A 26,120-nucleotide genomic window follows, 5' to 3' on the forward strand; every position below is an offset into this window, starting at 1 on the left:
CCGAAGCAAAAAAAAAAAAAAAAACACAAATACCATGGAGATCCCCTCGCTTACACAGAAAAAAACGAACAGGCATCATGATGATCGAAGCGAACTTAATTAGAGCGAGCGGGCGCGGCGCGCGGGTCCTGAGGGCTGTGGGTTTTATGGTGGGTGTGGTGGTGGCCACCCCCAACATCCGTGCCTGAACTACTAACTACTGAGCATTCACCGAAGACCGTGAGCAATCCCCGTGCCCTGTCCGTCCGGCCCCCCCGACTGAGTCGTCATGTCTCGCAAACATGTGGCTCTAGTGTGTCGATTGTCCGCTCCGCTCCTCCCCTCTGTCCACCTGCCCTGTCCCTTGGCGCCCGCGGCCGCGCGAGGGTCAAGGCGAGACATAGGAGGATGTGTGATGTGCTGCATGGGGGAGCGAGTGACGAGGGTTAGGGGGGACTGGCCATGGTCATGGCCATGGATGGGAGATTGGGAGCGGATGGGGAAGGGGAATTGGGAGGAGGATTCCTTATGCGAATGGGAGAGGGGGAGGGTTGGATCCAATGCATGCACGCGCCGCCGCATTGGCACTATTGTTTGTTCCATCGCCTGGTCCTGGCTGTCTTATTGTGTGTGCCGGCCGCAGCCCCCGCGCGCCCCTCGTTGTTAATAGAGTAGAATGTGGTGTAGGAACGGAGTTTGCCTACACATGGCTCATCCCGGCTCTTTTGTGCTTGGATAGAGTGATGCTACTGTACTGTACCTTATGCTGGTCCGATCGCCGCGGGTGGCTTCTTAGCCCACCCAGCTGGGTTTACCGTTCGCGGCGCTGCCTTCATACCCGTCCATGTCCGTCCACTCTTACCTTAACTTTGCCGCTCATAAAAAGTCATAAAACGAGTGTCAAGATGAAGCAAGGCCAAGCGAAAAGATGATGGCAGCGATGGCACTGTCTGTACTCTTCACTTTTACTTTCAGTGAGTACAGCAGTATGTCAGTTGGCAGCCTGTTAACCGATGTACTGTACCTTTCCCTGTACTCTGTACCCTTCCGCGTGCCTTGTTCTCGTCAGGTCTGTGAGACAGAACACACCGACCACAAGGTATAAACTGCACAGAACCGCACTGAACCCGTGCCACTCGTGCCACTTGTGCTACACAAACCACGCTCTGCCCACACAGTTCTAAGACATTGTGTGTGCCCCTTCCGTCCTTCCGTCTTCCACTACGGGGGGGGAAAAGAAAAGAAAAAGAAACAGAAAGAGAAACACCTTTCCTTCAGCATCCCTACAAGTACATCTCGCGCGCGCGCACACATCGTACATCTGTACCCGCTCTCATCGCTCATCGCCACCCTCATAGCGTGAAGGGGACAGGACGGGAGCACAGCATGAGAAACATGAATCAGAGACATTCCCCATTTCCCATCCCACCAGCCTCACCCGCGAGCGAATTGCAAACCGTTCGGCCGTGGCGCGAGACTTGCCCCGGAGCGAATCATGATTCTTCAGCATCCGCCGCAACACGCGATGTGAGCTGAACCACCCCCGCCCCCCCCGCCTGGAACCCGCTGAACCCGCCTTGAGTAACCTGGCCCTTTCCTTCTTCCCCCCTTCCCGGAAAGAAAGGGGACAGGATCATCGCTGCATATGGTTACAGCAGTGTATAAGTTGTACAGGATAGGTGGGTACAGTACGGTAGTACCTCTGGGATGGGATGGGGATGGAATGGGGATGAATGGAGGAGGCGCATATCTCGGCCTCGCCACGAACGAACGGCGCGAAAAAATATGAATCAAAAATGATCCGTGTGTGATCCAGGCGCTGTTTCGTCGCGGCGGCGCAAATGTCTCAGCCACGCTGGAGCTCGATCCAATTGCGCATCGGATCGAGCGTCGCTGTCTAGCTGGGCCCCTTTCCGAATACGTCTCGAATTAGCGAGTCCAGGCGGATTTTGTGGATTTCTGAACCCGTTGTCACCCCTTCACGAGCGGTACTTTGGCCGTTGTACCCGAGCTCAGTTAGCTCAGTTAGCTCATACCCTTACAGCCATTCCAACGGCCCCTGGCGCGACTAAATGTGGCAGTGGCTGTTGTCCTTAGCGCATCGCCCGCACGGTAGGTCAGTCATTTTCACCCACACAAATCCACCCAACCCACCAAACAGTACCTCCCACAAAAGTATAGTACCTGTCTAGCGACTTTGAACTCCACGACTACTGACTGACTGTTGAAGCGCTCGAACCGAGAACTCACACGGTTCACCAGCAAGAGACGTTGAACCGCACCCTTGGAGATCAACCCTAGTCGTTCAACCTAGTCATTCAACCCTAGTTGTTCATTCGGGATCCCACCAATGTTGCTATTATTACGATGATGCATATCGCCAGCTGATGCACCACCAGCACATCCGCTTGTGGGGCAACTCCCCTCCTCCTCTTCTTCTCGCCGCCGCCCTCTTCCTCTTCCTATCCCGGATTTGGGAAATATGGTACAGAGAGTACATATGTACAGTTTGCTGGACTAGAACCCAGGCGTGATGATCTTCCCTGTATCTCCCTAGCTGGTGTCTCTCCTCTCCTGCTTCCCTGTCTATAGCAAACGCCCTGTTTGCCGCTCACAGCTCAGAACTGGCTACTGCACACCGACCTGCGCTGCACTGTGCCTACTGCACATACTCCATACATGCAAGCCGGCACTGATTTGTGATTCCGCGGGTTCCATGTGTGGAGTCTGATAATCTGATACTCTGCTACTGCACCATGGCCGGTGAGATTGTGGCCATGAGCATAAACATGAGCATGAGCCAACGATGAATGGCGATGTACGGCGATGTACGGAGTTTGCAGTACAGTACCGTGCGGTGCCGTATGTATGATGTACCCACATCCCCTCCCCTCCCTCAACAACGATGAGATGACCGACATGAATGACGGCGGCGCGGCGGACGGCAAGAAAGGAAACAAAGCGGGAAAGCGGGGAGTTACAGAAACAGTGAACCACCTGCCTGCGCCTGGCCTTGCTGTAACCCTAGAACTAAAAACCAAAAACCAAAACCAAACCAGCAGCGGCAAGCGACAATCACAACGGCAACCAGCCTTTCAACACCCCGGGTCCCGGTCCTCCATTATTCGCTTACCCCTGCTCAGACAGTCTCACAGAGCCACGACGGCGGTGGAGTGCGTGGGAGAGACAAGACAAGACAAGACCAAGACATGACCAAGACAAGACACCCGTGGATGTCACGCTGTGTCTGTGTCTGTGTCGCTTAACTCGCGTCCTCCTTTATCCGTTTTCCGCTGCTCACTCTCCACTGTCCGCTGTCGTTGCCCCTCTGTACCATCTTCGTCATCAGTCATCCGTCATCCGTTCTCACTCTGGATATATTGTACATACATACAATCAAATTTTATGTTGTACCCCCCACCTCGTACATCCAAATGCATCTTCCATATGGAAAGTACCGTAGATACACAGTCACTTGATTGATTGCCTTGCCAGGGAATGACAAAAAGAGAGAGCTTTCTCAAGCCCTCCCCCACACTTCCCACACTTCCACATATATTTGGTTGGTAGTCGGTAAGCCAGAACGCCTTGGGCTGGTACGCTACCACTCTCCGCACCCTGCTCTTCAGCTACCCTAATCCCTGCTTCCGACGACGGATTGGCGTCACATAACCTTGAAAATGCAATAACTATTTGAGATATAGCCAGGGAATATCCAATATGCATGGCCAACCGTGCAAGAAAACGCCCCCTGATCGCCCCAGCACCCTGGTTGTAGATCACTTTCATCTGAGTCCAAGAGTGCGGTTACAGCAGCTGTGCCAACCATTGCCCAAGGCCACGGCTCTAATCTTGGGGGGATATAAAACGACGCATAATAAAATCAGATAACTCCAACCGGGTCGGCGGACTGGTCCGCGAGCGGGACCCCTCGATCCAATATCCAATATCAAACGCCACGTAAAAGCAGCAGGCGCTTGCGACGCCCCATTAACACCTTCCAAGTCTATCCAGCCAGCTTTCGCTGTTAAATGCGCCCTCAAAAATACCAAAATACCCCTGAACATTAAATCCCTTAAATCCCGCCTCACAAATAAATGTCCCCCCCAGTGCCCTCAACCCATCTACGCCAAGCCTCACTGTATGCCCTCTCAAGATCCGAGACCCACCTCTTCGTATCAAACAGCGCACTGTGGCAGCGGTTCTCGTAGAGTAGTCGTCGGAGGTCACTGAGCCTTCCACTGCCCACCCCATACTCGTCATAACGCAGCCCACTAGCCAACTTCACCGCAAATTCCTCGTACTGCTCCTCATCCGTAGCAATAAGTTCCGATGCAGCCTCAAATCCTTCGTCGGACCGGGGCAATGCACCCTTTAGGATGGAGGCTGCCATGCGTGAACACATCTTGTACTCGTACCTAGGCAGAGTCAGGAGTGGAGTGGACGACCACAGGATGTCCGCGGCCGTTGTGTGAGCATTGCATTCCGGGGTATCGAGGAATAAATCACAAATCCGTGCCCGGGATATATGTAGATTCTTTGGAGCCACATCGGTGAACAGTATGCGTGATGCTACCTCTTCGCCCGCCCACAGCCGAGCTGTCCGCCGGAGGTTGCTCTCCCCAAGGTCAGGGAATCGAAGTAACCAGAGAACGGCCTTGGGCACCTTTGCGAGTATCCGCAGCCATGTGCGGAATGTTGTTGGTTCGATCTGAAGATATTTGTTAGTACTAGTCTCGGCATGAATTGAAGAATTACAAACCTTATATAATTGGTTGAAATTTCCGAGAATGATCACGTCGTCAGGTAGATCTGGGAAGAGCTCCTTTCTCATTTTCCACCTCCGCTCCTGCTCTCCTGCCCAAGAAAGCTGACGATCTTCACTACTTTGTCGATGGTCACAGCAGAAAAATGTATCTCGACAGAAGATAATATTCTCCGAGTAGACCCAGCCTTCCTTGTCAACCGACTCGTCACAACGGAGCTGATCGTCCAGGTCAATGTTGCGTCTCCAAGGCCGCAGAGTACTTCGTGGTATAGCCGTTTCATCGGCCAAGAGGTAATCGCACCACTCTGCGCCGAGCGTGCCCGCAAATCCCATAAAGGACATCTGGATAGGAGCAGGGCGCGCCGCAAAGACCTCGTTCTTCGCACCTCGTGTATACCCGTTCAAATTCACGAGAATATGAATTTCATCTTTCACAATCTGTTGCACCAATCTGTCCGAGGGCCAGCCGCTGGTATCGCGAAACACGGGAGCCTCCTTTTCTATTTGCTGCCTGTGGACCGAATTGTCGCTTGACGTAGTGGCATAGCAGATTGCCTTTGCCTTCCGTGGGTCATGCATCCCAAATACGGACTGCATCAAGTGTGCAAGAGGGTGGTTATTGAAGTCTGAGGAAATATAGCCAATGTTGAGCGTTGGTGATGGCGGCGGTGGCGGTGGATATACGGTCTGCGGGAGCCATGGTGCACGCAGCGCAGCACACGAGATACGCATGGCATTTCTCTCCGAAATCATCCTGATGTCTTTGGCAGATAATGGGCACGTAAAAGTGTGGAAAGGCAATACAGTCGGTGCTCCAGGTACAGTTAGCGAACTCGGAAGATGAGGTCGGGCATAGCTTGACTTTGGGAAATCCAGTCGGCGGACGTATTTGTCTGTGTACCATCGGTGCATAGCTCTCTTGATAGCTCGTTCAATCAAGCGTACAATACGAGCCCCCTCCCATGGCTTTCCTACCCAAGAGCTCAGTCTTGCAAGCATAGTTGAAGCCTTGTCGTTTGACCACTGACTGCCCGTATCTGCAATTTCGAGTTCCTGCAGCATCGAACGGAGAACTTGACTATTCAGAGTACCGGAGCCCCAGCTGGCGCCATCTTCAAGTTGCTTGTTTACGATAGCGACTACGCGCTTCATCCACCCAGTCCCGGTCAAACTGGTTTTTGCATCACAAAGCATCCCATCTTCGCCAACATGCCATCGGTCATACTTTGCCCCCTCAAAAATTACGCCCCCGCGCCCAGTCCAGTCGCAGACAGAGTTCAGCGCATTGGCAAGCCCGCATACGGCTTCCGTAAAGTTGGGGCTTGACGCTACAGCGCGCTTATAATACTCTATAGCATCGCTAATCCTGCCTTGGTCCTTGACCGCATTGGCTAGATTGGCCAGGGCTATATCAAAATTCCCATCGCAATCGACAGCTTGCTCATACATCTTGATGGCCGCACTGAGTTGACCGATGTCTTTCAAAAGACTGCCGAGATTGGTATATAGGTGGGCATGGCGAGAGTCCAGATTTAAGCCATAGTTGTAATAGGCTAGAGCAAGCGCAACACCGCTGCCAGGCTTAACCCCTGGGATTGTCGGGATTGAATCTGCCTCTGCCATTTGCACAGTACGATCAGAGATTTGCTGAGGAATACCTGCTAGAAGTATTCCTATGTTGTTTGAGGTTGAAGGGCTAGGCTGCAATGAGAGCGATAAATAGTAGAGCGCAAGGATATCAGCAGTGCCGCAAGGCCGTGACGTTGCCATTGGTGACTGGCTAGCATTTGTCATGCCATCTTGAAAGATTTTTGCAAGTGATAGCAAGGAGTTGCTCGTCGTGGATATAGCAGAGGTCCTTGGAGCTCCTTGTGAGATGTAGCGGAGTCCGGGTAGCTGGCAATGCTTGGAAAATACCAGTGCTGCTGTTCGCAGTGCTTTTTCAGGGGGTAACAGTACTGGCATAAGCTCCCCTGTGGTAGGCATGCACAAGGTACTTTGGCGGGCGGTGGGGTTGAACACGTCCATGGACGATACGACATTGAGAATATTCCTGATGAGGCCATGAATACCATGAACTCTTCTCCCAACACTGACAAGAACAGCGTCTTCAAATGCCCGAGAAGCACCACTAATATCTCCAGCAGCGTAGAGCATATTACCCTTGGCATGGATCAGCGCTAGCATTCGTCCATTATCAGAACCAGCGATTGCATATCCACTAGATCCAAATCCGGGCTGCTTGAAACTATCGTCACCAAGTGGTCTTGAAAATGTATGGTTGCTTGGCCTAGGATCGAAATCAAAGGCATGCTCAGAAGTATAGGCAGAGCTACCTGTTGAGAGTCCTCCATCACTCGATGTATCGCTTTCTCGGTCTTGCTCATCGAAAGTTGAAAGGCGAAGTGATCGCTCTACAAAGTCAATTATAGAGATGGCCTCGTCTGCTCTGTGGTCTCCACATAAAAGCCCGATGAGATGCTCGACAGCCTCGAAGTAACTTGGCCGTAATTTTACCGATTGTAGCCAATGCTGCTCCGCTTCTTCTCTCCTATTCAGAGATAGAAGAGTGGCAGCTAGATTCGAAATAGCCTCCACATGGCTTGAATCAAGAGCAACAATCTTGCTATACCAATCGAGTGCTTTCTCATAATCTTCCAAGCCATATGCTAAGCATCCCCCCAATAGCATTCCGTCGATCCAGCGCCACCCGCTTTCTTGGCAGAGGTTGCCAAGTATTTCGAGGGCAGATTTTGCTGTCTCCTTGATTGAGCCACGTTGGGGAAGCCCTTGGGGGAAACTTTGGGGGTACAAAGGTGGTGGGTTGTTACCGTGATCTCCGCCACGAGTATTGGAGTTGAAAGAGCTCCCGCTACCAATGTTTTGTCTTAACAGAGGTGCTCGGTTAGCAAACGACCTTTTATCCTCCATTATGCTAATGAGAGAGTTCGACCGTCGGCGATAGGGGCCAGGTTCATGTTTGGGATCGTGACTCTGCCCAAAGTCGTTCGAATAAGGTGGAGATGTAGCATAGCTGTGGTGGGCAGGATCTGATGGTCGCCTAAGCATAAAGGCTGTTTGACGGGGCGGCCTTGGATATATGTGTGTTTGAGAGTATGAACGCTGAAGGCCTTGCTTTTTGCGTTCTTGATGCGCTTCCTTCCTAGACTGATGTATAGAAGCCAGAAGGTCCACGTATATGTGGTGTGCCCATCCGAGCACCCTTTCTTTAAACTGGACATGATGATTTCCTGCTCCGAAAGGCACCTGGTAGTAGCTCGGGCCACTATGGGACTGATTTAGATTTGTGCTAGCTGCTGTATGTCCAGTAATCATGTGGTCGACGGTCTTACCGTGTGGAGCAAATTCGTCCATTATGCCAGTGTGATCTTTCGAGGGATCAACATGCAGGTGATGACCAATTGGCAGCTGGTTATGCCCGAGCGAAATGGGATATGGCTCCATGCCCCGGTAGACATGGTTACAAGGTGGCACTCCTTGAATCGGACAAGAACAGCGGTTAAATGAATGATAGCCAGTATCCCGCACAGCAGCTGGCCTATAAGCCAGATATCTTCCATCCGCGTAGTATGGTCCATATATTCCGGGGTCATTCGAGGCCGTCGGGCCAAGGCAGGACTGGAAGGGCGGCTGAATAACCGTTGGTACAAGCATGCCGTTATATGCAAGCTTTGTGGTGTTATAGTCAATATTCGCGCCGTTGCCCATTGTTTGCCCGCGGAGAAAGAGGGGGGGCACGCGTGTCCAAACCCCGCTACCACCGAAGGTATCCCACGCTCCACTTGTCGAACTCGAGGTTTGGGATCGGTATGGTTGTTGCTGGTACGAGCTGCTGCTGGCGTGGCCATTTTGGCCGTGTGCAGCGCCATATGGGTGCTCTTGCCCCTTTCGATTGGCTTCTCGCGGAAAGCTAGATAAAGGAAGTACTACATGTTTGGTCGGCGGGGGTTCAGTCGACCAGTGGACCGGAGTGCCATCGTAGCCAGCTGCCAGTGTGCCGTTCGGAGTCTTCCTGCGCAACATATGCTCGGAGGCACCGCGGGATTGTGATCCGTCACCGGGACGCGATTGGTAGCCCGTATCCGGCAAGGCATGGTGAGGGTTCAGGCGGACAGCGAAGGCATACTGCGGAGGTCCCAGAGATCGAGGTATATAGGGTTGAGATGGAAATGCCTGTGGTCCAGCAGGCGTATTGAAAGTCATTAAAGGGGCTGAAAAGCCATCTTGTGTCGTGTCATTGAAAGGCTGTACGATTTTGGGACCCTGGTGGCCCTGAGGGAGCATAGTGCGAGAGGGACCTTTCGAGATAGCGATAAGAAAGGCACCTAACACGTCACGAAATCACGAAAAGTGCCAATACCTGCACGAAATCTGAGGGCTTTGCCAGTACGGAGCATCTTCGTTCGATGCAAGAGGTTGAAGCTGGCGACGGCAAAGTTGGGAAACCGTGGTCAGTCAAAAGATTGGGGGTCTGTAGGGATGCATGTTTGATGGCGGTGGTGGTTGCGGCTGGGGATGCGTTAACGGTCGCTTGAGCGGGTTGGAAATGGATACTGGTACGAGGGTACCTACCACACTTTCCACAGTTTCTACAGGATTAGGAATTTAGTCTACCAGTCAGTGTCAGCCATTGCCAACCTATTTGGCGTATTGTTACTCTAAACCTTGGCTCACCTTACTACACCTTACCTACCCTGGGGAGAAAAACAATGCGCCAACGACACATTACTGCCACATTCTGCGTGCTCTACGAGTATTGTGTCTCAGAAGTCAGCGGCCAAGACAAGGGCAGGGACAAGGAACGAGTGGAGAATGGAGAATGCCGGGCAGGGCAGGCGTGTTTTATTTGACCCCCTTGGTTCGAATAGAGAGGAACGAATACTGAGATATCAATAGTCTACGACATGCTTGAGGACACGTATACTGGCGATGGAAGCTGGTGACAAGAGACTGATGGCAGTCTTCGACCTCCACGAGATACTGTTACTATCTACTCCATTTTTTGTGTCAAGTGCATACAGTAGGATGATGACGCCAGGGACGATCAATGGAGAGCGCCGTGTTGGTTGAGGGGTGTTGGGTCTCATCAGCAAGGGTCCATTGTCGTTGGTGCCTGTTGAGGGAAGGGGGGGGGAGCAGTTAGTGCTTTGCTAAGTGTGGCTGATCCAACGCCCAAAGCCCCCCACCATCAGCCATCAAACAGCAGCATATCAGCAAGGAAGGGCCGTTTGTGTCTGCTGTCTGTTGTCTTTGTCCCGTTGTGTATCCAAATCCCTACTCTTGCATGGTGGCTATCCATGTTCAGGTCTTGCATAGTCGTCGAAGTTATTGCTTAGGCTCACTTCTCACTGGCTGTTGTTTTGCCCTGCCACAATCGTCACAATCTGTCTATCACAGCAGCCACATACCCCACCAATACTGTAAGTATATAGGGATTGCAATCATCACATGGTAAGCACTTCATCAAAAGCATATCAATCATTCCAACAACACAGTTCAAAGCCGCCGTCACGATGGCGGTGGAGGCTCATGGGCATACTCCGGATAGAGAGTGCGCATTTATCCCTTCAAGGATATTACACCCTTTGCCTCCACAGCATTTTCAAGGATCCGAGTGGCCGTTGGTTCATTGCACAGTTGTAGACATGCACATTGTATGGAAACGCACATCTGGAAGAATCAATGTCATTGCTCTCACAGCCTATTCGTGAAGCATGAAGCTTTGGTTACAGTGCAAAGAAAAGACAAAATTCCCATTTATTCCTCAGGAACTGTATAGTAGTTAGTACTGGAACCACTTTTATACTGGAGGAGTGGTACTGACTCTCGATCTCTCCGCTCTCAATATCGTCACTGACATCCTTTGGACTTCTTCCATCAACCTGGCAGCCAACGCTGAATGCCGTTCCGAGGATCTCCTTGACCGTACCGGAGAGCGTCTTTGCCAGCGACTTGAACCTCATCGTGCGTGCGATCTCAATGACCTCATCGAGAGTGATGGACTTGCTGTGCTTGATGTTCTTCTCCTTCTTCCTGTCGCGCGGGGGCTCCTTGAGGGCCTTGATGACGAGGGACGAGGCGGATGGGACAACGGAAACCGCTGCTTGACGGTTCTGGATCGTAAGTCTGACGGTGACACGGAGTCCTTTCTATTGAGACAAACACAATTAGCCTCCATGCTCCTTCTATTCGTCGGATTTGTAGGGCGTGCATACCCAGTCGCCAGTTGCCTTTGCGATATCTTCTCCGACCTTCTTGGGGGAAAGACCAAGAGGACCGATCTTAGGAGCGAGCGCAGAAGATGCGCCGACCTCACCACCGGTTGCCCGAAGGTGGCTATGCGTGTATTAGTAGTGTTCGTATTGTGGGATTGAAGCGTTCGCCCATGCTTGCCAGATTCGCTGGAGCACGACGGAAAGTTTGGATTTGTTCGAGGTTGGCATTTGGCGACTTACATGATCTTGATCTCAGTGGGGTCGACCTTTGGAGCTGGTGATTGTTAGACTGGGCAACTCTGGCAATTATAGGACAACTTACGCATGTTGGCGACTGTTGGAAAATAGGATTACAATCGTCGTAATAATTTGTCGATGTCTGTCTATCTACAGTTGTCAATTTTCGATAAATTCGGCTGGTGCGGTCGGCTAATCAACCCTAACCAATAAGCCTTGAGTGGTGCCTCAGGCATAAAGGCATGACCGAGAATCTATTCTGTTAGCTCGCTTTTCTAAAAGAAATTTTGGAGAGAAGCTCTGTGCAGAATTTCGTGCGTCGAGAAAGTTCATCTCCACACCCAGCACAGCGACTTCACTCTACGTCGCAAACTCATAATACCGCACCACAACCGCGTATTATTTGAGAAGCATATATACAATGGCATTCACTCCAAGAGGCCGCGGCGGCGGTGATCGTGGTGGACGTGGTGGCTTTGGTGGCCGCGGTGGTGGTGATCGCGGTGGACGTGGTGGATTCGGCGACAGAGGTGGTGGATTTGGCGGCCGTGGAGGTGGCAGAGGTCAGTTTTTTCTCTAATTGGCTTCCTAATGCTGGCTCTCAGCTACAGGAGGCTATTCAATTCCAGATCTGGGGGACATAAAGAGCTGACCGGGGGTTAGGTGGTCGAGGTGATAGCAGAGGCGGTCGTGGCGGCCGAGGAGCACCAAGAGGTGGGCGTGGTGCCCCACGTGGAGGTGGACGCGGCGGTGCTGGTGCCAGAGGTGGCGCAAAGACCATTGTTGTATGTTGACCTCTCTGCCATTGCCTGTTGCTGCTTTCATACTTACATCATTTTAGGAGCCCCATCGCCATGGCGGTATCTTCGTCGCTCGCGGAAAGGAGGACATGCTGGTGACCAAGAACATGGCACCAGGAGAGTCGGTTTACGGCGAGAAGCGCATCTCTGTCGAGAACACCGCTGGCGTTAACGACGACGGAACCCCAAACACCACCAAGACCGAATACAGAGTGTGGAACCCTTTCAGATCTAAGTTGGCTGCCGGTGTCCTCGGTGGTCTTGATGAGATCTTCATCAAGCCCGGAGCTAAGGTTCTCTACCTTGGTGCCGCTTCCGGAACCTCGGTTTCCCACGTTGCTGATATTGTCGGCCCAACTGGTACCGTCTTCGCTGTTGAGTTCTCTCACAGATCCGGCCGTGACCTGATCAACATGGCTACCCACCGCACAAACGTCATCCCAATCATTGAGGATGCCCGCCACCCGCTCCGTTACCGCATGCTCGTGTCGATGGTCGATGTCATCTTTGCCGATGTTGCCCAGCCCGATCAGGCTCGTATCGTCGGAATGAACGCCCACTTGTTCCTTAAGGTTGGAGGTGGTGTTGTCATCTCCATCAAGGCCAACTGTATTGATTCGACTGCCGCACCCGAGGCTGTCTTCACCCGTGAGGTTCAAAAGATGAGAGAGGAGAAGATGAAGCCATTGGAACAGTTAACTCTTGGTAAGCCGCAATCCTCTTCATGTGATAAACAAACTTCTAATTCATCTTACAGAGCCCTTCGAGAGAGACCATTGTGTCGTGACTGCTATCTACAAGCACTCTGCCGAGTAGACTGGTGTTTTTTCTGTTCTTTTTTCATCCTCTTTTCAAGGAATGTGCAGGGCCACTTGTCCATGGTCAGGAAAATGGATGGGTTGTCTCTTTATCTGGTGTACCTACTACTGCGTATGGGATGGCGTTCGGCATTACTCATATGACCAAATAAAACAATTACCTTTTTACAAATTTTCACATGATTTTGATTGTCCGAGATTTCATGGGTGCTGCTCTATGTATATTGTTGGCTAAATGCGTGGTATTTTTGACTGCCTAACAAGCAACTCCCGCCTCGGCAGTTCTTATGCACGTTTAATCACTGTTCAACTTCCATTGGTAATATAATTTCAAATGTGTGTATTCTGTTATCTGCTTATGAAACGGATGATGTTTTTACATCGAAAATATGCAATACAGGCTCTAATAGCCAACGATAACCGCAGACCCTCCCAGCCACCCAACCCCCAGCCAACCATAAATACTCCAACAGATAAAAACCCGCCATATTCAGTGCTAGAAACAATTATGCAGACCCATCATACCTCTAAAATGGCATGCCTTCGTGGCGTCATCATCGTCGAATGTCAACCTCTTCCATATATATACCTCACATACATAATAGCACCGTCTCGTTCCATTAGATCAGCCACCACCTCCCAACAAAGAAAAAATCCATCCAGCCTGAGTAGAGTTCGAGCACTTGAACATCCACTTCCTCTGCCTCGCTCCTATTCCACCTACAGCTCCAGGCATTCCGATTTCGCCATTTGGCCCAAATACCTCTTCCTCGACGTTCATAACGATGCCGATCTTGTTTACACGAGTGAAACGACGGGCGCCGAGGACGCCATCGAAGAAAACAACTTGTTCCTTGTTCTCTTTTGGAGGGTTCGTGATACCCAAGTGCTTGTCGAGGAGCTTTGGTCTCTCCACGGTATGGTGGGTCAGGGTCACGTGCTTTAGAACTCCATAGTTCAATCGGGTGTCTGGGAACATCCCTGGCGGAGGCACCCCAATTACTATGCGGCAATGTCCCAAGTCCAACCACCGAGAGGCGACTTCGGCACGGTAAACTCGGATGATCAAGTTATTTGTGTCGAAAACTGAGGTGTTGCCGGTGCCTGATGCTGCCATGCTTGAATCCGTTCGGGTCCGAGGAGATGAAGACGGCGCCGAGTCCGTAGCGAAGATACTTGAGCCTCTTGATTTGGGGCCACCACCCTCAAACCTGGACATATTTGGAGTCAGACGGCCATTGGCCCCATTGCTCATGCGTCTCAGTGCCATAAACGCTGTTCGTCCGAGAGAGAAAGTGCTTCCATCGGAGCCTGAGAAGGATGAAGCCCGAACCGACGCTCTGTAGCTTTTCTTTCGCCCAAACCAACTGTAGCGAGCCTTGCGTTCATCCCATTCATTGCCAGCTTGTCCGTCGTAGTCGTTCAATTCGCGGTCACGTTGCAGGCGATTATATTTCTCATTGTCTTGTCTAGCCCTGTTAGCAGCGGTATATGCGGCCATGCATTCGCTTCTGTTCCGAGATCTGAATCGGACAATGTGGGTGCTCTTCAACAGGGAAGTTTCTAATGGCTGAGAATGTATCTCAATATCCAACGGATTACTTTGGCGGAGCATCACAATCGGAGTCAAGACAAGCGCAATGAGCGGTCGTCCGCTTGGCTTTGCATTATTCGGCGAATCAGTGCTTAAGGCGTCAAAAGCCTCCAAGGGGTAAGCCTCAATCAAGCCTGGCGTAATTACAACCGTGCAAAGATTCAAATGGATATCGTCCCATCGTCCTGGAGGTACCCGCCAGCATGAGATGTGAGCCTTGAACTTCAAGCAGTATGATGTTTGTGGTGGCTCGAGACGGATATCTGGAAGGACAGCATCGTTCACCTGTTGCAGTTGGCTTACAACGTCTTCTGTTCCTGTTAAGCCATCGCCTGAAGACTCAAGAGATGAATCATCGTCTTCTGAGTCCGTCACATAAGATGTTGACGAACTAGTTGTGTAGTCGGAAGGCTGGTACTCGTGCTTCAAGGGCGAGGATGACCGACGATGCTTTAGCTCATAGCTTGTGCTGTGCGATGACTGCAATTCCGTGGCAACATCTGGGGAGGATGTTTGCTTATGAGCAGGTGGTGGAGGTGGCTCTGTAGCTGAAGCGTGACCTGGAGCAACTGAAGTTGACTGTGAAACTGATTTCTCATTTGAAGCTGGGTTTGGATAAGCCTTCGTTGGTGTAGCAAGCGAAGGCTCTTTTGGTCGAGGTCGGTATCTTGTTGGTGTTGTATGTGGTGAAACAGGCTCAATAGCTCTGTCTCTTTGTGTTGGAGTGAGAGAGAGACGGTAGTCTGCTCGTCCCTTAGAGTGGCTATCGCCCGAAACAAAGGGGTCGACAGCTTTAGGGCTTGCTTGGGGAGTTTGGTCTCGGAATCCTGCATGCTCGCCAATAGGCACATCTGGTGAGTCTGGGCACACCAGTGCTCCGCTCATCAAGGCTTTTCCAGGAGAATCATACTCAAGGGGCTCAGGGTCAAAGCGTGATATAGCAGGTGGAATTGGCTTGTCGCTGAACATGACCATAAACTCGTCCACAACGTCTCCGTGTTCAGCCTTCAATATGAAACATTCTTGCCAGTCAGTAGTTCCATCCTGGCCGCGAGCCATGACAATCAAATCGTCCTCCATGTCCCCTCTTCGGACAGAAATTTGTTCGGTGAGCAGTGGTTGAAATAGCAGATAGTGGCTGCGTCGGGCGTTGACTTCACAGATCAGAATATCTCCAGCATCATGATCACTATCTCTGACTATGAGTTCAACTTCACATGCCATGCGCTGGCCATTCGAGTGTCGGAGATCGAGATCGAAATATTCTTTAGCTTTGACCTGGCGCGTCTGGTCTATTTGTGCACCCTTCAGGGGAGCTAGAGTTCGTAGATCCCGCGACCTTGTTGGATCCTTGTTATTAGCTAACCTGTCTTGCCTTCTTGCGTTCTCTTCTTTCGCAAGACGGCGCTCCCTGTCCTTGTCGACCTGGCTCTGTAGCTGGCTGTTGGTATCGTCGCCTTGTTTTGTAGTGTCCTGGTCTTGCACAGAATCGAACCTCTTAGCGTTTGGCCTGACTGTTCCGTGAATAGCCCCCCTCCGTCCAATCTTCGATTTACTTCTATTGCGCTTCGGGTTATTCTCACGTGCCTTTCCCATTGTCTCCTCTTTGAGTTGGTTTTGACTCATGGGCCTTATATCGACGGCACTATCAATATCGCTAGGCGCAGGCGGTAGACTTAGGGGGTTTTCCCTCACAACCTTTGCACGAGCAACACCAAGAGGTTCAGCTTCTCCTGTGCTCTTTTGCACTTCAGATGATTTTCCATCCTCAACATGTCTTGAAACCTTCCTTGGTGTTACTTTTGATCTCTCCTCATGCGGAGCTATATCTGAATCGTTTGTTCGTGTAACCCAATCTTGAATCTTGCGCTCAAAGGGTGGGTTGACCGAGTTGGCCTCTACATATCCTTTCCGAATCCCATTTGGACTTCTTGTGCTTGTGACTGACTTGCTGTTTAGGTTGCTAGGATTTGTCGGTAAGTCGGGCACGAGTTCTGTCGCTTCTTCATCGTGTGGAACTGTGTCATGCCCGTTCACACGCGCTGCCCAATCTTGCATCTTGCGCTCAAGAGGTGGATTTGCCCAGTTCGATTCCACAAAATCCTTCGGAAGGCCCTTTGGCTTGCTTTTCCTTCCTGCCAGGCCCCTTTTCAAAGTGGTGGTTTTAGCAGGGCCACTTAAATCGGGGTATACCACAGTCTCGGTCTTCTCTCCACGCATGTTGTCGTTGAGTTTGTCTGTGAGTCCCATCCAGCCTTGGATCTTGCGCTCAAGAGGTGGCTTTGCCAAAAGATTTTCAACAAATTCCTTGGGAGAGCTTTTGGGTTTGATTGGTTTGCTTTTCTTTGCCGGAGTCCTCTTTAAATTGGTAGGCTTTGCAGGTAATGGCGTATCTGATATGGACTCAGTCTCCTCCTCAGGCTTCTCCCCGGGCTTCTCATCGAGCTTGTCTTCGGACTGCTCTTCAGGATTCTCTTCGTCTGGGATTTCATTGTGTTTGGCTGTTCTCTCTGCCCAGTCTTGTATCTTGCGCTCCAGTGGTGGGTTGGCCCAATTGGATTTAACAAAATCCTTTGGCAGACGCTTCGACTTATCGAGCTTTTCTGGCGTCTTTGCTTTTGTAGGTATCTTGGCTTTCTTAACAGGCGTCTCTGCTTTCTTAGCACTGGAAGTTGAAACGGAGGTAGGCAAGGTGTCTGCCACGTCTTCGGTAGTACCGCTGTGTGAGGTAGACTGATGTCCATCGATCCGCGCAGCCCAGTCTTGTATTTTGCGTTCGAGCGGCGGATTGGCCCAGTTGGATTTCACAAAGTCTTTTGGGAGGCGTTTCCCCGTGTCTGCAGCCTTTGTTGTGAGACTCTTTTTGATGGCGGCAGGGTCGACGATTAGATTTAGCAAGGGGTCTTGTTTTGTTTGTGGGCTCTTTTTTCGGTTCCTGACCCAGTGGCTATCGCTAACCACTCTCTTCCTAGGCGTGCCTCTCGCCCTCGGGGGAAGAGGCGAGGCGTTTTTTCTCTTTTCGGGTTTGACGGCAAGATGTGGTTCTGCGGGCGGTTGTTGCTCGTTCTCCACGTCGCTACTCAAGTATCCGCCATCCGGTTTCTTTGTTGGGGCTGCCGGATCCTCGATCACCGCAGCCGCGCTTGATTGTTGCCATTGCTTCACCCTATATTTGACTCCGCCTGGCGGCTGCAATTTGTTTACCGCACTAGCTTTAAACTCTGCAGGAGGAGCAACGGCAGAACTCCTGCGCCGCGTTCGATCAACAGACGGTCGTCCTAGGAGAAAGTCCGCCAACAGCGTCGGCTCCGGCTTCTTTCCGCCCCCCTTCCCTCGAACTGGCGCATTGCGCGGGCCAGATACTTTGTTTGCTGCCGCCTTCCCGTCACCACTGCCATTCCTGGGATGCCTGACGGCCGGGGATCGTTGCGGCGTAGTTGGAGCTTGGGGTTTGGCCGAATCGTCGTCCTCTGTTTCGCAGGTAGGCATGTCCTAATTCGCAGTCTAGAGTCAGCGCTTTGGTACTGTTATTCTCCAGGGAGAATGCCAGCTATTTGCGTCGCATCACCGCTGCAGCTTGGTGCAACTTACCTCTCTATTCGAGGACCCCGCCTATAGCTGTCTCAAAAGTTGTAGCCCAGGCATCGACGCGCGACGACCTATTGAAAGATTTCTGGCTCTAGACATGAGCCTGTAGAGCACCAGACTCTTCTTGAGGATCTAGTCTTTGCGCTCGATTATGCGACGCCTAGTGATCATCGGTTTCTGTGGTCGGTTTGTTCCGGGCGGCCTCACCGGGCAGGGCTGGATCTCGTCGGAGGGGCAACCAAAACGCTTGTACTTAGATTATCTGGTACACATCTACGCACTACATGGATAAAACTGCAAAGAGGCTTACAGTTATAGTTTCAAACGGCAAAATCAATAGACGAGACATTAGGGCCATTATAATGCGCTATAAAGCAGGAATTTACTCTGGAGTTTGTCTATTTCAGCCGCCTTCCTTGTTTACTTTGCCGAGTTGAGTTGCGGGTCCGTCATACTCGAGTACTGGCGATTTAGTACTTAAGATCTCGTGTCTATATATGGACATCCTTGCATCGGCCACAACGATTGGTCAATATGCTGCCAATAGTCTGTAACCTAGAATGCACCCGATAATTGCAACATTTCAAGTTGTTTTTCAAATGGGTTTTTAGTGTTTGACAGAGTAGAATTGACATCAAATAGGGCTGGCAATACTATTTGATTATTTTTATTTTTATTGGTGAGACCAATTTTGGTCTCCACCGGCCAGCTCAACTGACGTGGTATCTCATTATCCTTTAACCTATAATTCATAATCTATATGCCGACGGGCTCGCTGAAACAACATGACAAATACAAAGCAGAGAAGAAAACGCTGTAGTTGCTGTCATGTTTGCGCTCGAGTTGCCTTCGAAGCGCATTCCGATGTTTGCTTTATGACAACTCCTGGACCCATATCTGTACAACATTAGTATGTAATTGAGTTCGGCGAACAGGGATACTCACATCCATCTTGCCCATCTCAACCCTATCCCTCCTGGCATTTGTCTTAACAGACATTATCGCCATTTCCAAGTCATCCTGATCGCCCATAGTAATCATATCTCCATCTGGCATATCGTCATCGCGGATTTTAAGCTTGAATCGCTTCCGCAAAACGAACTTTTCCCGGATTTTATCCACAAGGTCTGGAAATTCGATTGCGGTTCCAACCATAATGTAGCGAGTATCTTCAGACGCATGGACTTTGACACGAACTTTGCGGATATCTGGTCTCCGAGAGGAGCCTCTGCCAGATGAGGAGGGTGCCCGGGACCTGGGTGCTGCAGGCCGGTTAGGGACCATCTCGAAATCATTCTCGTCAAACTGGTCATCCTCATAGTCGCTTCCATCCTCATCTTCCTCTTCGATATATCGTGGCTGCGGTCTATTCCTCCCCTTCGAACCGCGGGAGTTCCGGTACATGTCATAAAGCTCTCCAGGGTATTCATCCTCTTCCTCTTCATCGGACATCCTTCTACGTGCTGGTGGCGGTGGGTCTCTTGGGTCTCTTCTTCGGGATTCTTCTCGCCTCACCGTTGGTCCTCGTGATTCCGATGCTGCGCGAGCAGGAGCGGGCCTCCTTGCAGGCTGCTCATCGCGGACTTCGTAACGTTGCGGTGGCAATGCCTTCTCGATGTTAAGCTTTGCAGGCACAGGTTTGACCCCATTGCGAACAGAGGCTCCTCTGCTGAGTTGGCCTGAGCTTGATCCTGAGGCACTCCTGTCCGACTCAGGAGGTGGTGTTGGTGGGAACACGTTTCGGTTGAGAGGTGGCTCTGATTGTTGACGCTTGCTTGACAAGCCAGGCTTGACGAGGTTGGCAGCTGCAAATGAGAGATTCTCTGCAGGCCTGTCATCCTTCGCATCTGACACCTTTCCAGCCTAGTTGGGGGTTAGCATTGACGATATTTTCGCCGCCGAGATCACCTACGTTTTTTATCTCTGAGCCTGCAAATCCTGTAAATGCGTTTGCTCTGTCGGAAGCCGCGACTAATCTCGCCTTCCCCAAGTAATCTTTCGTCTTGAGGTTCTTAACCTTTGCCGCGTTCGGCCTGTAGACGACGCCAACAGGAATGGAGAAGACAGTATAGCCCTAGAACTGTGTCAGCAACCACAAATTAACACCATTGAAGCCTGTGAACTAACCTCGGCCTCTTCCCTAATTGCATCGTCGATTACGTTGTGATCTTCAACAACCTTCTCCTTCACCGCAAATGAAAAATCTTGCATTCCAGCTTCCTTTTGTTGCAGGTAAATGTAGCATAACCCACGGTTGAAGAGTACCTCGCAGGAATATAACTTAAACATGAGACCTAATTGCGCATAGTCGATCATATTGTTACCTCGCAAGTACAATAAGGTGTCGTTAAAATTAGCAAGGGCTTCTTCGAAGTCTCCCACGAGGAAATTCGATACGCCTTGTTGAAAGTAGGCAACTGCCAAATATTGATCGAGCCGAACGGCTCTTTGATAGCATTCAACCTGATAAATGTTAGTTTATATTGGTCGACAGGTGCCAGTAGTGATCCCGATATACGTACTGCTTTCCCATGTTCTCCAAGCGTCGCATGGATGACTCCGCAGTTGAATAAAATCTTAGAAGTGTCCGAAATATTATCGAAAGTCTTTAATGCTTCGTCGAACTCGTTGTTATCGTAATTCGCCAGCGCGGAAACCCACGTCTCGATTTCCTGGAGAGATCCGTTAGTTTCGTGCAACCCACTCCCAGCATGACGCTTCGTACCTGCTTCAACGACATCTTGTCCGCCGCTTAACAAAGCTTCGGCTTCCAGTTCGTATGTTGTCTCTGCGCAGCGACCAGCGTATGAGGCAACGCTCTGCCGTAGCACTCTATTATATTTCACGGATCCCTCGGGTTGTATGCACTTCGCAATCAGATAACTGAGGGGGTGGTCGGTACACTCTGTATGTATACTGTCGTCAGGGCTGTCAAAGCTGGATAGTTCGGATATGCATGCACTTTCTCTCGGCGTCTTCCCGTGATATTGATTCCGCTAATTTGGTGCTGACTATCGGTCAAGTAATGAACGTCGATTGGGCCACGGTTCTGAGTGCTCTACAAAGAGTGAAATGGCATGGCTGGGCAAGAACGAGAGTGGGCGTAGAACTCGGCGCGTAAACTCAAGGTCGGATTGGGACCGTAGTTGAGATGGTTGGGACAAGGGGGCGAAGGGATATGTATGTTGGATTTTGGTGTCTGTTGGTGGGATGAGCGCAAGGGAGGAATGCAGCTCTTCGAGGGGCAAGCAGAGAGGAAGAATTCAAGAAGTCGTGCAGGGCCTTGGCTATGCAGTTTGGCTTTTCCTGCAGCAGATGTTCATGTAGAGTCGAGTTGGGATTTTTATTTTCGGAGACACGTTTTTCGAGAGTTTGAAGGGAGGAGGGGGAAGGAGATGTCGGAGAAGTTGGTGGCTTGGAATTGGGCTTGGCCGATGGGAAGTGGTACAGACCAGACGGTTCAGAAGAATGTACGATTGCATTTGCAACATGGGACGCACCAGCAGGGATGAGGGGCACTCCACAGTAGAGAGCCAAGGGATGTATGGAATCGTCGTGGGCCTCGGGCACTTCTGTATCGATAGTGTCGAGTTGTATCGTGACAGTCGTGACAGTGCCGGGTTTTGAAGGCGGTTGTTCGAGGGTTTGGATTCGATGTAGTTGAGCCCACCTCACGCCGCTTTGGGGGGTTTTTCGTGAAGGTTAAACCGTGTGGTGGTGCATGATATGCGAGTATGGGGGGGTGTGTTTGTTGCATGTTGCATGACAACAGCCCTGTATTTTTGCTCAGCCATACAAGCCATACAAGCCGTGAGAATCAATAGCACTGGAGAATTCAGTATAGTACCGCCGTCAGTGGCACCGCCATCCAGTACCACGATCGCACAATGCTGGTATGGGATGTATCGGGCGGGAAGTCGGGAGGTCCCATCTCAAGGCGGCGACTGTTTCCAAGTGTTGGGGTGCGCCCTTGATTGGTTGGAGTGGCAGGGTTCACAGGGGATGGCAGGGATCACATCTAATTCTGGCGCGTCATACGTTAGAAAACAGGGCTCTTTGGAAACCAAGGGCGCGTAACGGGGTGTCATGTTATGCTCACTGGAGGTATATGTGACATGTCAAACACGAGTAATTCGGCCTGAGGTGCAATGTACCTGTACGAGACCGGATGATGTGTGCCCCAGTGAACTTATTTCTCGTGGAGCGTTGGGATGGCCATAGAGTCAATCGGGCGCATTGTATTGAAGTTGACTTACATAATAAGGCTTTTACTGTGAGTAACCTGCGGGAGAGAATGAGACCACGTGATCTCGGGATTCTGACGAACTACAGACCAAGAGTGATTATGTAATCCATGTGGTAAAAATGTACCACGTGACCTCAGAAATTCTGACAGTGTCGACTCGTGAGCCTTGGCATTGGCATCTCGACTTTCAATTTACAGGCCGGCATCGTCGCAGCTTCACCACCACCTTAACGCCTGCCACCTGTGTCGTCACTCATTACCCCAATCACAAACGGGGGATCCATAGGCCAACGGGCCGTTCACAGCTATGTCGCAAGTCAATGGCGTGGTGAGTAGCAGGCATCCCCTCTCCGCAGAATTTATTTTCTGACCCCCGATCGTGTAGACCAAGCTGGCGTATTCCCGGACATGGCACCACATCTCAGCCTCGACTCCCCACTACGGCCTCACCACCATTAAACCTCTTCCTCCCGTCGATTCGCCTCTCCTCGAGCCGCCGACGCTTGGCCGCCTGGCGTCGCGGATAGCTACCATCCTCTGCGGAAAGCACAAGCCGATTTGGGACCCATCTACCGACTGTGGTGACTATGTGGTCGTCACGAACTGCTCGCAGCTGCGTGTCACGGGTAAGAAGATGTACCAAAAGCAATATTACCGCCACAACACCCGCCCTGGAAGTCTCAAGCAGATCAACATGGAGGGACTGATGGAGAAGTTTGGAGGAGCGGAGGTGCTGAGGAAAGCGGTTTCGGGGATGCTGCCGAAGAACAGGTTGAGGGACGACAGACTGGCGAGACTGAAGGCGTTTGAGGGGGACGCTCACCCATACAAGAGGAATATTGTTAAGTTTAATGGGGTGAGCAACGTGGCGAAGTGGCCGCCTGCAAGCAAAGTTGAGGCAAGCAAAATTGAGGCCTCCTCGTAGGAGACTATGATTGGGAAGGAGATTAGGAGCGGGACTGTGGACACTGTATTTTGTATAGATATATTGTAAATTATGAAGGCACTGGGCGGCAGATGGTCACAAGAGGCCAAACTTCAAATGAAATAACACATTCAAAACACTGAACAAGAACGAACTCATAGGTCTACCCCAGCCCGGCCGGGGCGCCCTTCTTGCATGTTGACACCCCATTAATTGGCCCCTGGCAAGCGGTAAGAATCTCATTCTCAAGATCATCACCACACCTGAAAATAAAACCCTCATCGAAGACAAAGTTGTTCCCAACTCTTGTGCAATCATCTATGCTCTCAGCTTCGAGGAAAGCAGCAAGGTCCGCGTCGTCGAACACCGTGCTCGTGCATGTCACAGTATCCCCTGGTGTACCTTCGGCGGGCGCGAATTTCACACTGCCGCCGTCGCCGAGGACGCTGTGAAAGAGGCAGAGCCCAACCGAAATCGAATATAGAGAGAGACGCATTGTCTGTGAGGATGGCGATGTGAGAGAGTGATGATCGATAGTTGTGCGAGGTGTTAAATGTGGACGGTTTGGGTGTAATAGGATTTTTTCGATGGTGTCGTTCTGAATTATAATGGTTAACTGCCGTTCGAGGACCTTGGGTTTGCACCTTATACTTATAGCGATTTCACAATATTGCTTCTGCAAGCCTTAATCAGTAGCTTAAGACCTGTCCTAGATTTGTGGTTGGAGGCCTGTATCACGCAGCCTAGTCCCACAAACCTGAGTCTGCTCCGGTGCTTGATGCATGATGATATGCACGTTGTCACAAGTTGGCACTCACCTTCCAATATCAATCGGTGGTGGTTGCGCTGGTTAACTAGACTGTCTGTATTGAGCCATCACACACGATTAAACTGAGCTGGACTGCGACATGGCCATGAAGGTGGTCGAATACACGTCACCCAGCGTCTCGGAATAGAAGACTTTCTTGAACTTTGTTGAGACCGATTATTATGGGAGAAAAATCAACGCTCAATATCTATCTCTTGTGCAAACCCCAGTGTGTGCCCAATGAGTGGTGAGAATGACCTAATTTGTACAAGAAGCGTAGCTAAAAACAGGAACTTGTGCGACATGAACATTTGCCCGTATATACCAAAGAAGAAACCCAAAAACATCCTCGCCAATATAATATGCAGCAACAACAACTCCTCTATAACTTGCCCTTCTCAAGCTTGTCCTTGCGCCCAACGGTGCACTTGATCAAGCCATTCGGGCCCGACTGAGGAGCGTAGACAGTGGTATCAGCCCCTGTGTTCTTAATACCCTTGTGGAAGCTCAGATCTAGAGAAAGTGTCAGTGATTCAATACGCTTACAAAGGGATAATAGGGTCCTTACCAATTTCGAAATAATGCTTGTTGGGCAGCGAGTACTCGACAGTGTCAACATCTGGCACTGCCTTCAAGATATGCTCACACATCTTATACATGGTATTTTGCACAGACGGACTGTTCTCCTCCGCAAACAACTTCATCGTAATCTCACGTGCCGCAGCCCACGCCTTATCGAACTTTGGAACAGAGGCCCGCACCGATCTCAAAGACTCGAAGTTGTTCCACTTCCACGTGCTATCGATCTCGGTGGACAGAATCCTGTCCCAGACCTCAGGGAGAGTGGTGTACTCATCACGAACGAAGCCGTGGAATTGGGAGCCGGTGCTCTTCAGGACCAGCAGTCCGGAGATGCTGCTGCGAACTTCGATGCCCTTTCCTTCACGGGCGGTAACTTCAACATTCCTCGTCTCGTTTCCGTCACGGAAGAACGAGTGGGGGTGGGGCTTCCCATCCAGAGTCATACGGGTCCAGCGGTGGACGATGACTTTCACGTGAGCAGCATGGATATGCTTATACGTGTCGACGAAGTGCGACGCGAGGATGCTGGCGTAGAGCTCAGGGGGAGTCACAGGGTTCTCCTTGGCCTTGATATAGATGGTGTTCTTGATTGAGTCCGTTGCAACGACAACACTGTTATCGGCGTCGGTATATCTGAAGGAGACGGTTAGACCAGTATAAGAGGTAAATTTTATGGGACACTTACGAGGGCTCGATATCTCCTTCTAGCAGGGCACAAACGGTCATCTCGGTGACAGTTTGGACGCCGGATTTCTCATCGCGGTGGACTTTGTAAACGCGGACGTTATCCTTTCCATAACGAGCCTCAACGATAGCGGCCATTTTGATATATGTGATTTATTAAGATAACGGATAGTTGCCTCTTGTTATGCTTGGTTTTCAAGTTGAGCTAGGGGTATGAGTAGATGGGATTAGAAGTTCTTATCGAAGGACGAGCGAGTCCGACCCTCTTTATATAGATCCGGAAGCAGCCAGGGACCTCCGTGGATAAGTGGTATCTCGATATCACGGGTTGGAATCTAGGTATAGAAGCGGAGACGGACGACGGCTGAAGCGGCTTTGGGATTGAGATCAGACACGAATCGGGTGCCTAGACAAGGGTAAAGAGACGGGGATCAAGTAAATATTATGTATATCGATCATAAAGTAGCATAGAAAAACGTTTATGAGGCCATGTTGAGATCTCTTCCATGCCCGGCCGCCAGCTAGCGTGGGATCGGAGTACGCCGATATGCTTGATACATCCTGTGTACAAGCCGATCGCCACACGGAGAGATCCAGTTGCCAGCGCAAAAAGCTCCGGGTGAGTAAGTACCGTGCCGTAGTCGTGTCGCCGAAATATCTAGTGAAATGGTCGCACTTAATAAAGCCAGTCCGTCTCTTCTGATGCTATTTGGAAATTGCTATATTACTTGGACTGGTTGTTATTGTGATTACTCATATATATTTTTAAAAAACTGCCAATAAAATAATAAAATAAACATTTATGTTCACCTAAAGCTGTAATTAGCATATTGTTAGCCCTTTGATAAGCCGGGC

The 26,120-nt window shown here is 50.8% G+C and overlaps 8 protein-coding genes across 8 annotated transcripts; 2 read left to right on the plus strand and 6 right to left on the minus strand.

Moving 5' to 3' along the window:
• Positions 1-2,181: 2,181 nt before the first annotated feature.
• VE01_00953 (uncharacterized protein) lies at positions 2,182-9,796 on the minus strand. The gene is made up of 4 exons (XM_018270481.2): positions 9,462-9,796; positions 9,341-9,378; positions 4,742-9,277; positions 2,182-4,690 (listed from the first exon to the last, which is right to left on the minus strand). The coding sequence occupies exons 3-4, from the start codon at positions 9,050-9,052 to the stop codon at positions 4,067-4,069; spliced, it is 4,935 nt and encodes a 1,644-aa protein (XP_018134805.1). The 5' UTR covers positions 9,053-9,277; positions 9,341-9,378; positions 9,462-9,796; the 3' UTR covers positions 2,182-4,066.
• Positions 9,797-10,360: 564 nt separating this feature from the next.
• RPL12 (ribosomal 60S subunit protein L12A) lies at positions 10,361-11,365 on the minus strand. Its single transcript, XM_018270482.2, has 5 exons — positions 11,306-11,365; positions 11,224-11,257; positions 10,984-11,104; positions 10,593-10,917; positions 10,361-10,539 (listed from the first exon to the last, which is right to left on the minus strand). The coding sequence occupies exons 1-5, from the start codon at positions 11,307-11,309 to the stop codon at positions 10,526-10,528; spliced, it is 498 nt and encodes a 165-aa protein (XP_018134804.1). The 5' UTR covers positions 11,310-11,365; the 3' UTR covers positions 10,361-10,525.
• NOP1 (Small subunit processome complex component) lies at positions 11,281-13,143 on the plus strand. The gene is made up of 4 exons (XM_018270483.2): positions 11,281-11,783; positions 11,884-12,005; positions 12,062-12,725; positions 12,778-13,143. The coding sequence occupies exons 1-4, from the start codon at positions 11,642-11,644 to the stop codon at positions 12,834-12,836; spliced, it is 987 nt and encodes a 328-aa protein (XP_018134803.1). The 5' UTR covers positions 11,281-11,641; the 3' UTR covers positions 12,837-13,143.
• A 33-nt stretch (positions 13,144-13,176) lies between these two features.
• On the minus strand, positions 13,177-18,384 carry VE01_00956 (uncharacterized protein). Its single transcript, XM_018270484.2, has 2 exons — positions 18,024-18,384; positions 13,177-17,924 (listed from the first exon to the last, which is right to left on the minus strand). Exon 2 carries the CDS (start codon positions 17,919-17,921, stop codon positions 13,464-13,466), a length of 4,458 nt encoding a protein of 1,485 aa, XP_018134802.1. The 5' UTR covers positions 17,922-17,924; positions 18,024-18,384; the 3' UTR covers positions 13,177-13,463.
• A 291-nt stretch (positions 18,385-18,675) lies between these two features.
• Positions 18,676-21,982, minus strand: VE01_00957 (uncharacterized protein). The gene is made up of 6 exons (XM_018270485.2): positions 20,746-21,982; positions 20,543-20,692; positions 20,148-20,483; positions 19,933-20,094; positions 18,966-19,883; positions 18,676-18,917 (listed from the first exon to the last, which is right to left on the minus strand). The coding sequence occupies exons 1-6, from the start codon at positions 20,758-20,760 to the stop codon at positions 18,894-18,896; spliced, it is 1,605 nt and encodes a 534-aa protein (XP_018134801.1). The 5' UTR covers positions 20,761-21,982; the 3' UTR covers positions 18,676-18,893.
• A 400-nt stretch (positions 21,983-22,382) lies between these two features.
• Positions 22,383-23,324, plus strand: MRPL23 (mitochondrial 54S ribosomal protein YmL23). Its single transcript, XM_018270486.2, has 2 exons — positions 22,383-22,594; positions 22,652-23,324. The coding sequence occupies exons 1-2, from the start codon at positions 22,574-22,576 to the stop codon at positions 23,189-23,191; spliced, it is 561 nt and encodes a 186-aa protein (XP_018134810.1). The 5' UTR covers positions 22,383-22,573; the 3' UTR covers positions 23,192-23,324.
• Positions 23,325-23,354: 30 nt separating this feature from the next.
• Positions 23,355-23,899, minus strand: VE01_00959 (uncharacterized protein; the record flags this gene model as incomplete). The annotated part of the gene is made up of 2 exons (XM_018270487.2): positions 23,843-23,899; positions 23,355-23,789 (listed from the first exon to the last, which is right to left on the minus strand). Exon 2 carries the CDS (start codon positions 23,685-23,687, stop codon positions 23,355-23,357), a length of 333 nt encoding a protein of 110 aa, XP_018134809.1. The 5' UTR covers positions 23,688-23,789; positions 23,843-23,899.
• Positions 23,900-24,089: 190 nt separating this feature from the next.
• On the minus strand, positions 24,090-25,763 carry VE01_00960 (uncharacterized protein). Its single transcript, XM_018270488.2, has 3 exons — positions 25,267-25,763; positions 24,568-25,214; positions 24,090-24,512 (listed from the first exon to the last, which is right to left on the minus strand). The coding sequence occupies exons 1-3, from the start codon at positions 25,401-25,403 to the stop codon at positions 24,382-24,384; spliced, it is 915 nt and encodes a 304-aa protein (XP_018134969.1). The 5' UTR covers positions 25,404-25,763; the 3' UTR covers positions 24,090-24,381.
• Positions 25,764-26,120: the final 357 nt, after the last annotated feature.

Source organism: Pseudogymnoascus verrucosus, assembly GCF_001662655.1.
Source record: "Pseudogymnoascus verrucosus strain UAMH 10579 unplaced genomic scaffold scaffold_2, whole genome shotgun sequence".
NCBI classification, from domain to species: domain Eukaryota; kingdom Fungi; phylum Ascomycota; class Leotiomycetes; order Thelebolales; family Thelebolaceae; genus Pseudogymnoascus; species Pseudogymnoascus verrucosus.

Coding starts and splice junctions, on each gene's coding strand:
- VE01_00956 (XM_018270484.2), bottom strand. CDS start 17,921: ATGCCTACCTGCGAAACAGAGGACGACGATTCGGCCAAACCCCAAGCT.
- VE01_00957 (XM_018270485.2), bottom strand. Junction 20,484..20,542: donor TTGGAGAACATGGGAAAGCA/GTACGTATATCG, acceptor AACATTTATCAG/GTTGAATGCTATCAAAGAGC. Junction 18,918..18,965: donor TTGAGATGGGCAAGATGGAT/GTGAGTATCCCT, acceptor AATGTTGTACAG/ATATGGGTCCAGGAGTTGTC.
- NOP1 (XM_018270483.2), top strand. CDS start 11,642: ATGGCATTCACTCCAAGAGGCCGCGGCGGCGGTGATCGTGGTGGACGT. Junction 11,784..11,883: donor CGGCCGTGGAGGTGGCAGAG/GTCAGTTTTTTC, acceptor ACCGGGGGTTAG/GTGGTCGAGGTGATAGCAGA. Junction 12,006..12,061: donor GTGGCGCAAAGACCATTGTT/GTATGTTGACCT, acceptor ACATCATTTTAG/GAGCCCCATCGCCATGGCGG.
- RPL12 (XM_018270482.2), bottom strand. Junction 11,105..11,223: donor CCCACTGAGATCAAGATCAT/GTAAGTCGCCAA, acceptor ATACACGCATAG/CCACCTTCGGGCAACCGGTG. Junction 10,918..10,983: donor CAAAGGCAACTGGCGACTGG/GTATGCACGCCC, acceptor TTGTCTCAATAG/AAAGGACTCCGTGTCACCGT.
- VE01_00960 (XM_018270488.2), bottom strand. CDS start 25,403: ATGGCCGCTATCGTTGAGGCTCGTTATGGAAAGGATAACGTCCGCGTT. Junction 25,215..25,266: donor GAAGGAGATATCGAGCCCTC/GTAAGTGTCCCA, acceptor CGTCTCCTTCAG/ATATACCGACGCCGATAACA. Junction 24,513..24,567: donor CAAGCATTATTTCGAAATTG/GTAAGGACCCTA, acceptor CACTTTCTCTAG/ATCTGAGCTTCCACAAGGGT.
- VE01_00953 (XM_018270481.2), bottom strand. CDS start 9,052: ATGCTCCCTCAGGGCCACCAGGGTCCCAAAATCGTACAGCCTTTCAAT. Junction 4,691..4,741: donor ATTTCAACCAATTATATAAG/GTTTGTAATTCT, acceptor AAATATCTTCAG/ATCGAACCAACAACATTCCG.
- MRPL23 (XM_018270486.2), top strand. CDS start 22,574: ATGTCGCAAGTCAATGGCGTG. Junction 22,595..22,651: donor TGTCGCAAGTCAATGGCGTG/GTGAGTAGCAGG, acceptor CCGATCGTGTAG/ACCAAGCTGGCGTATTCCCG.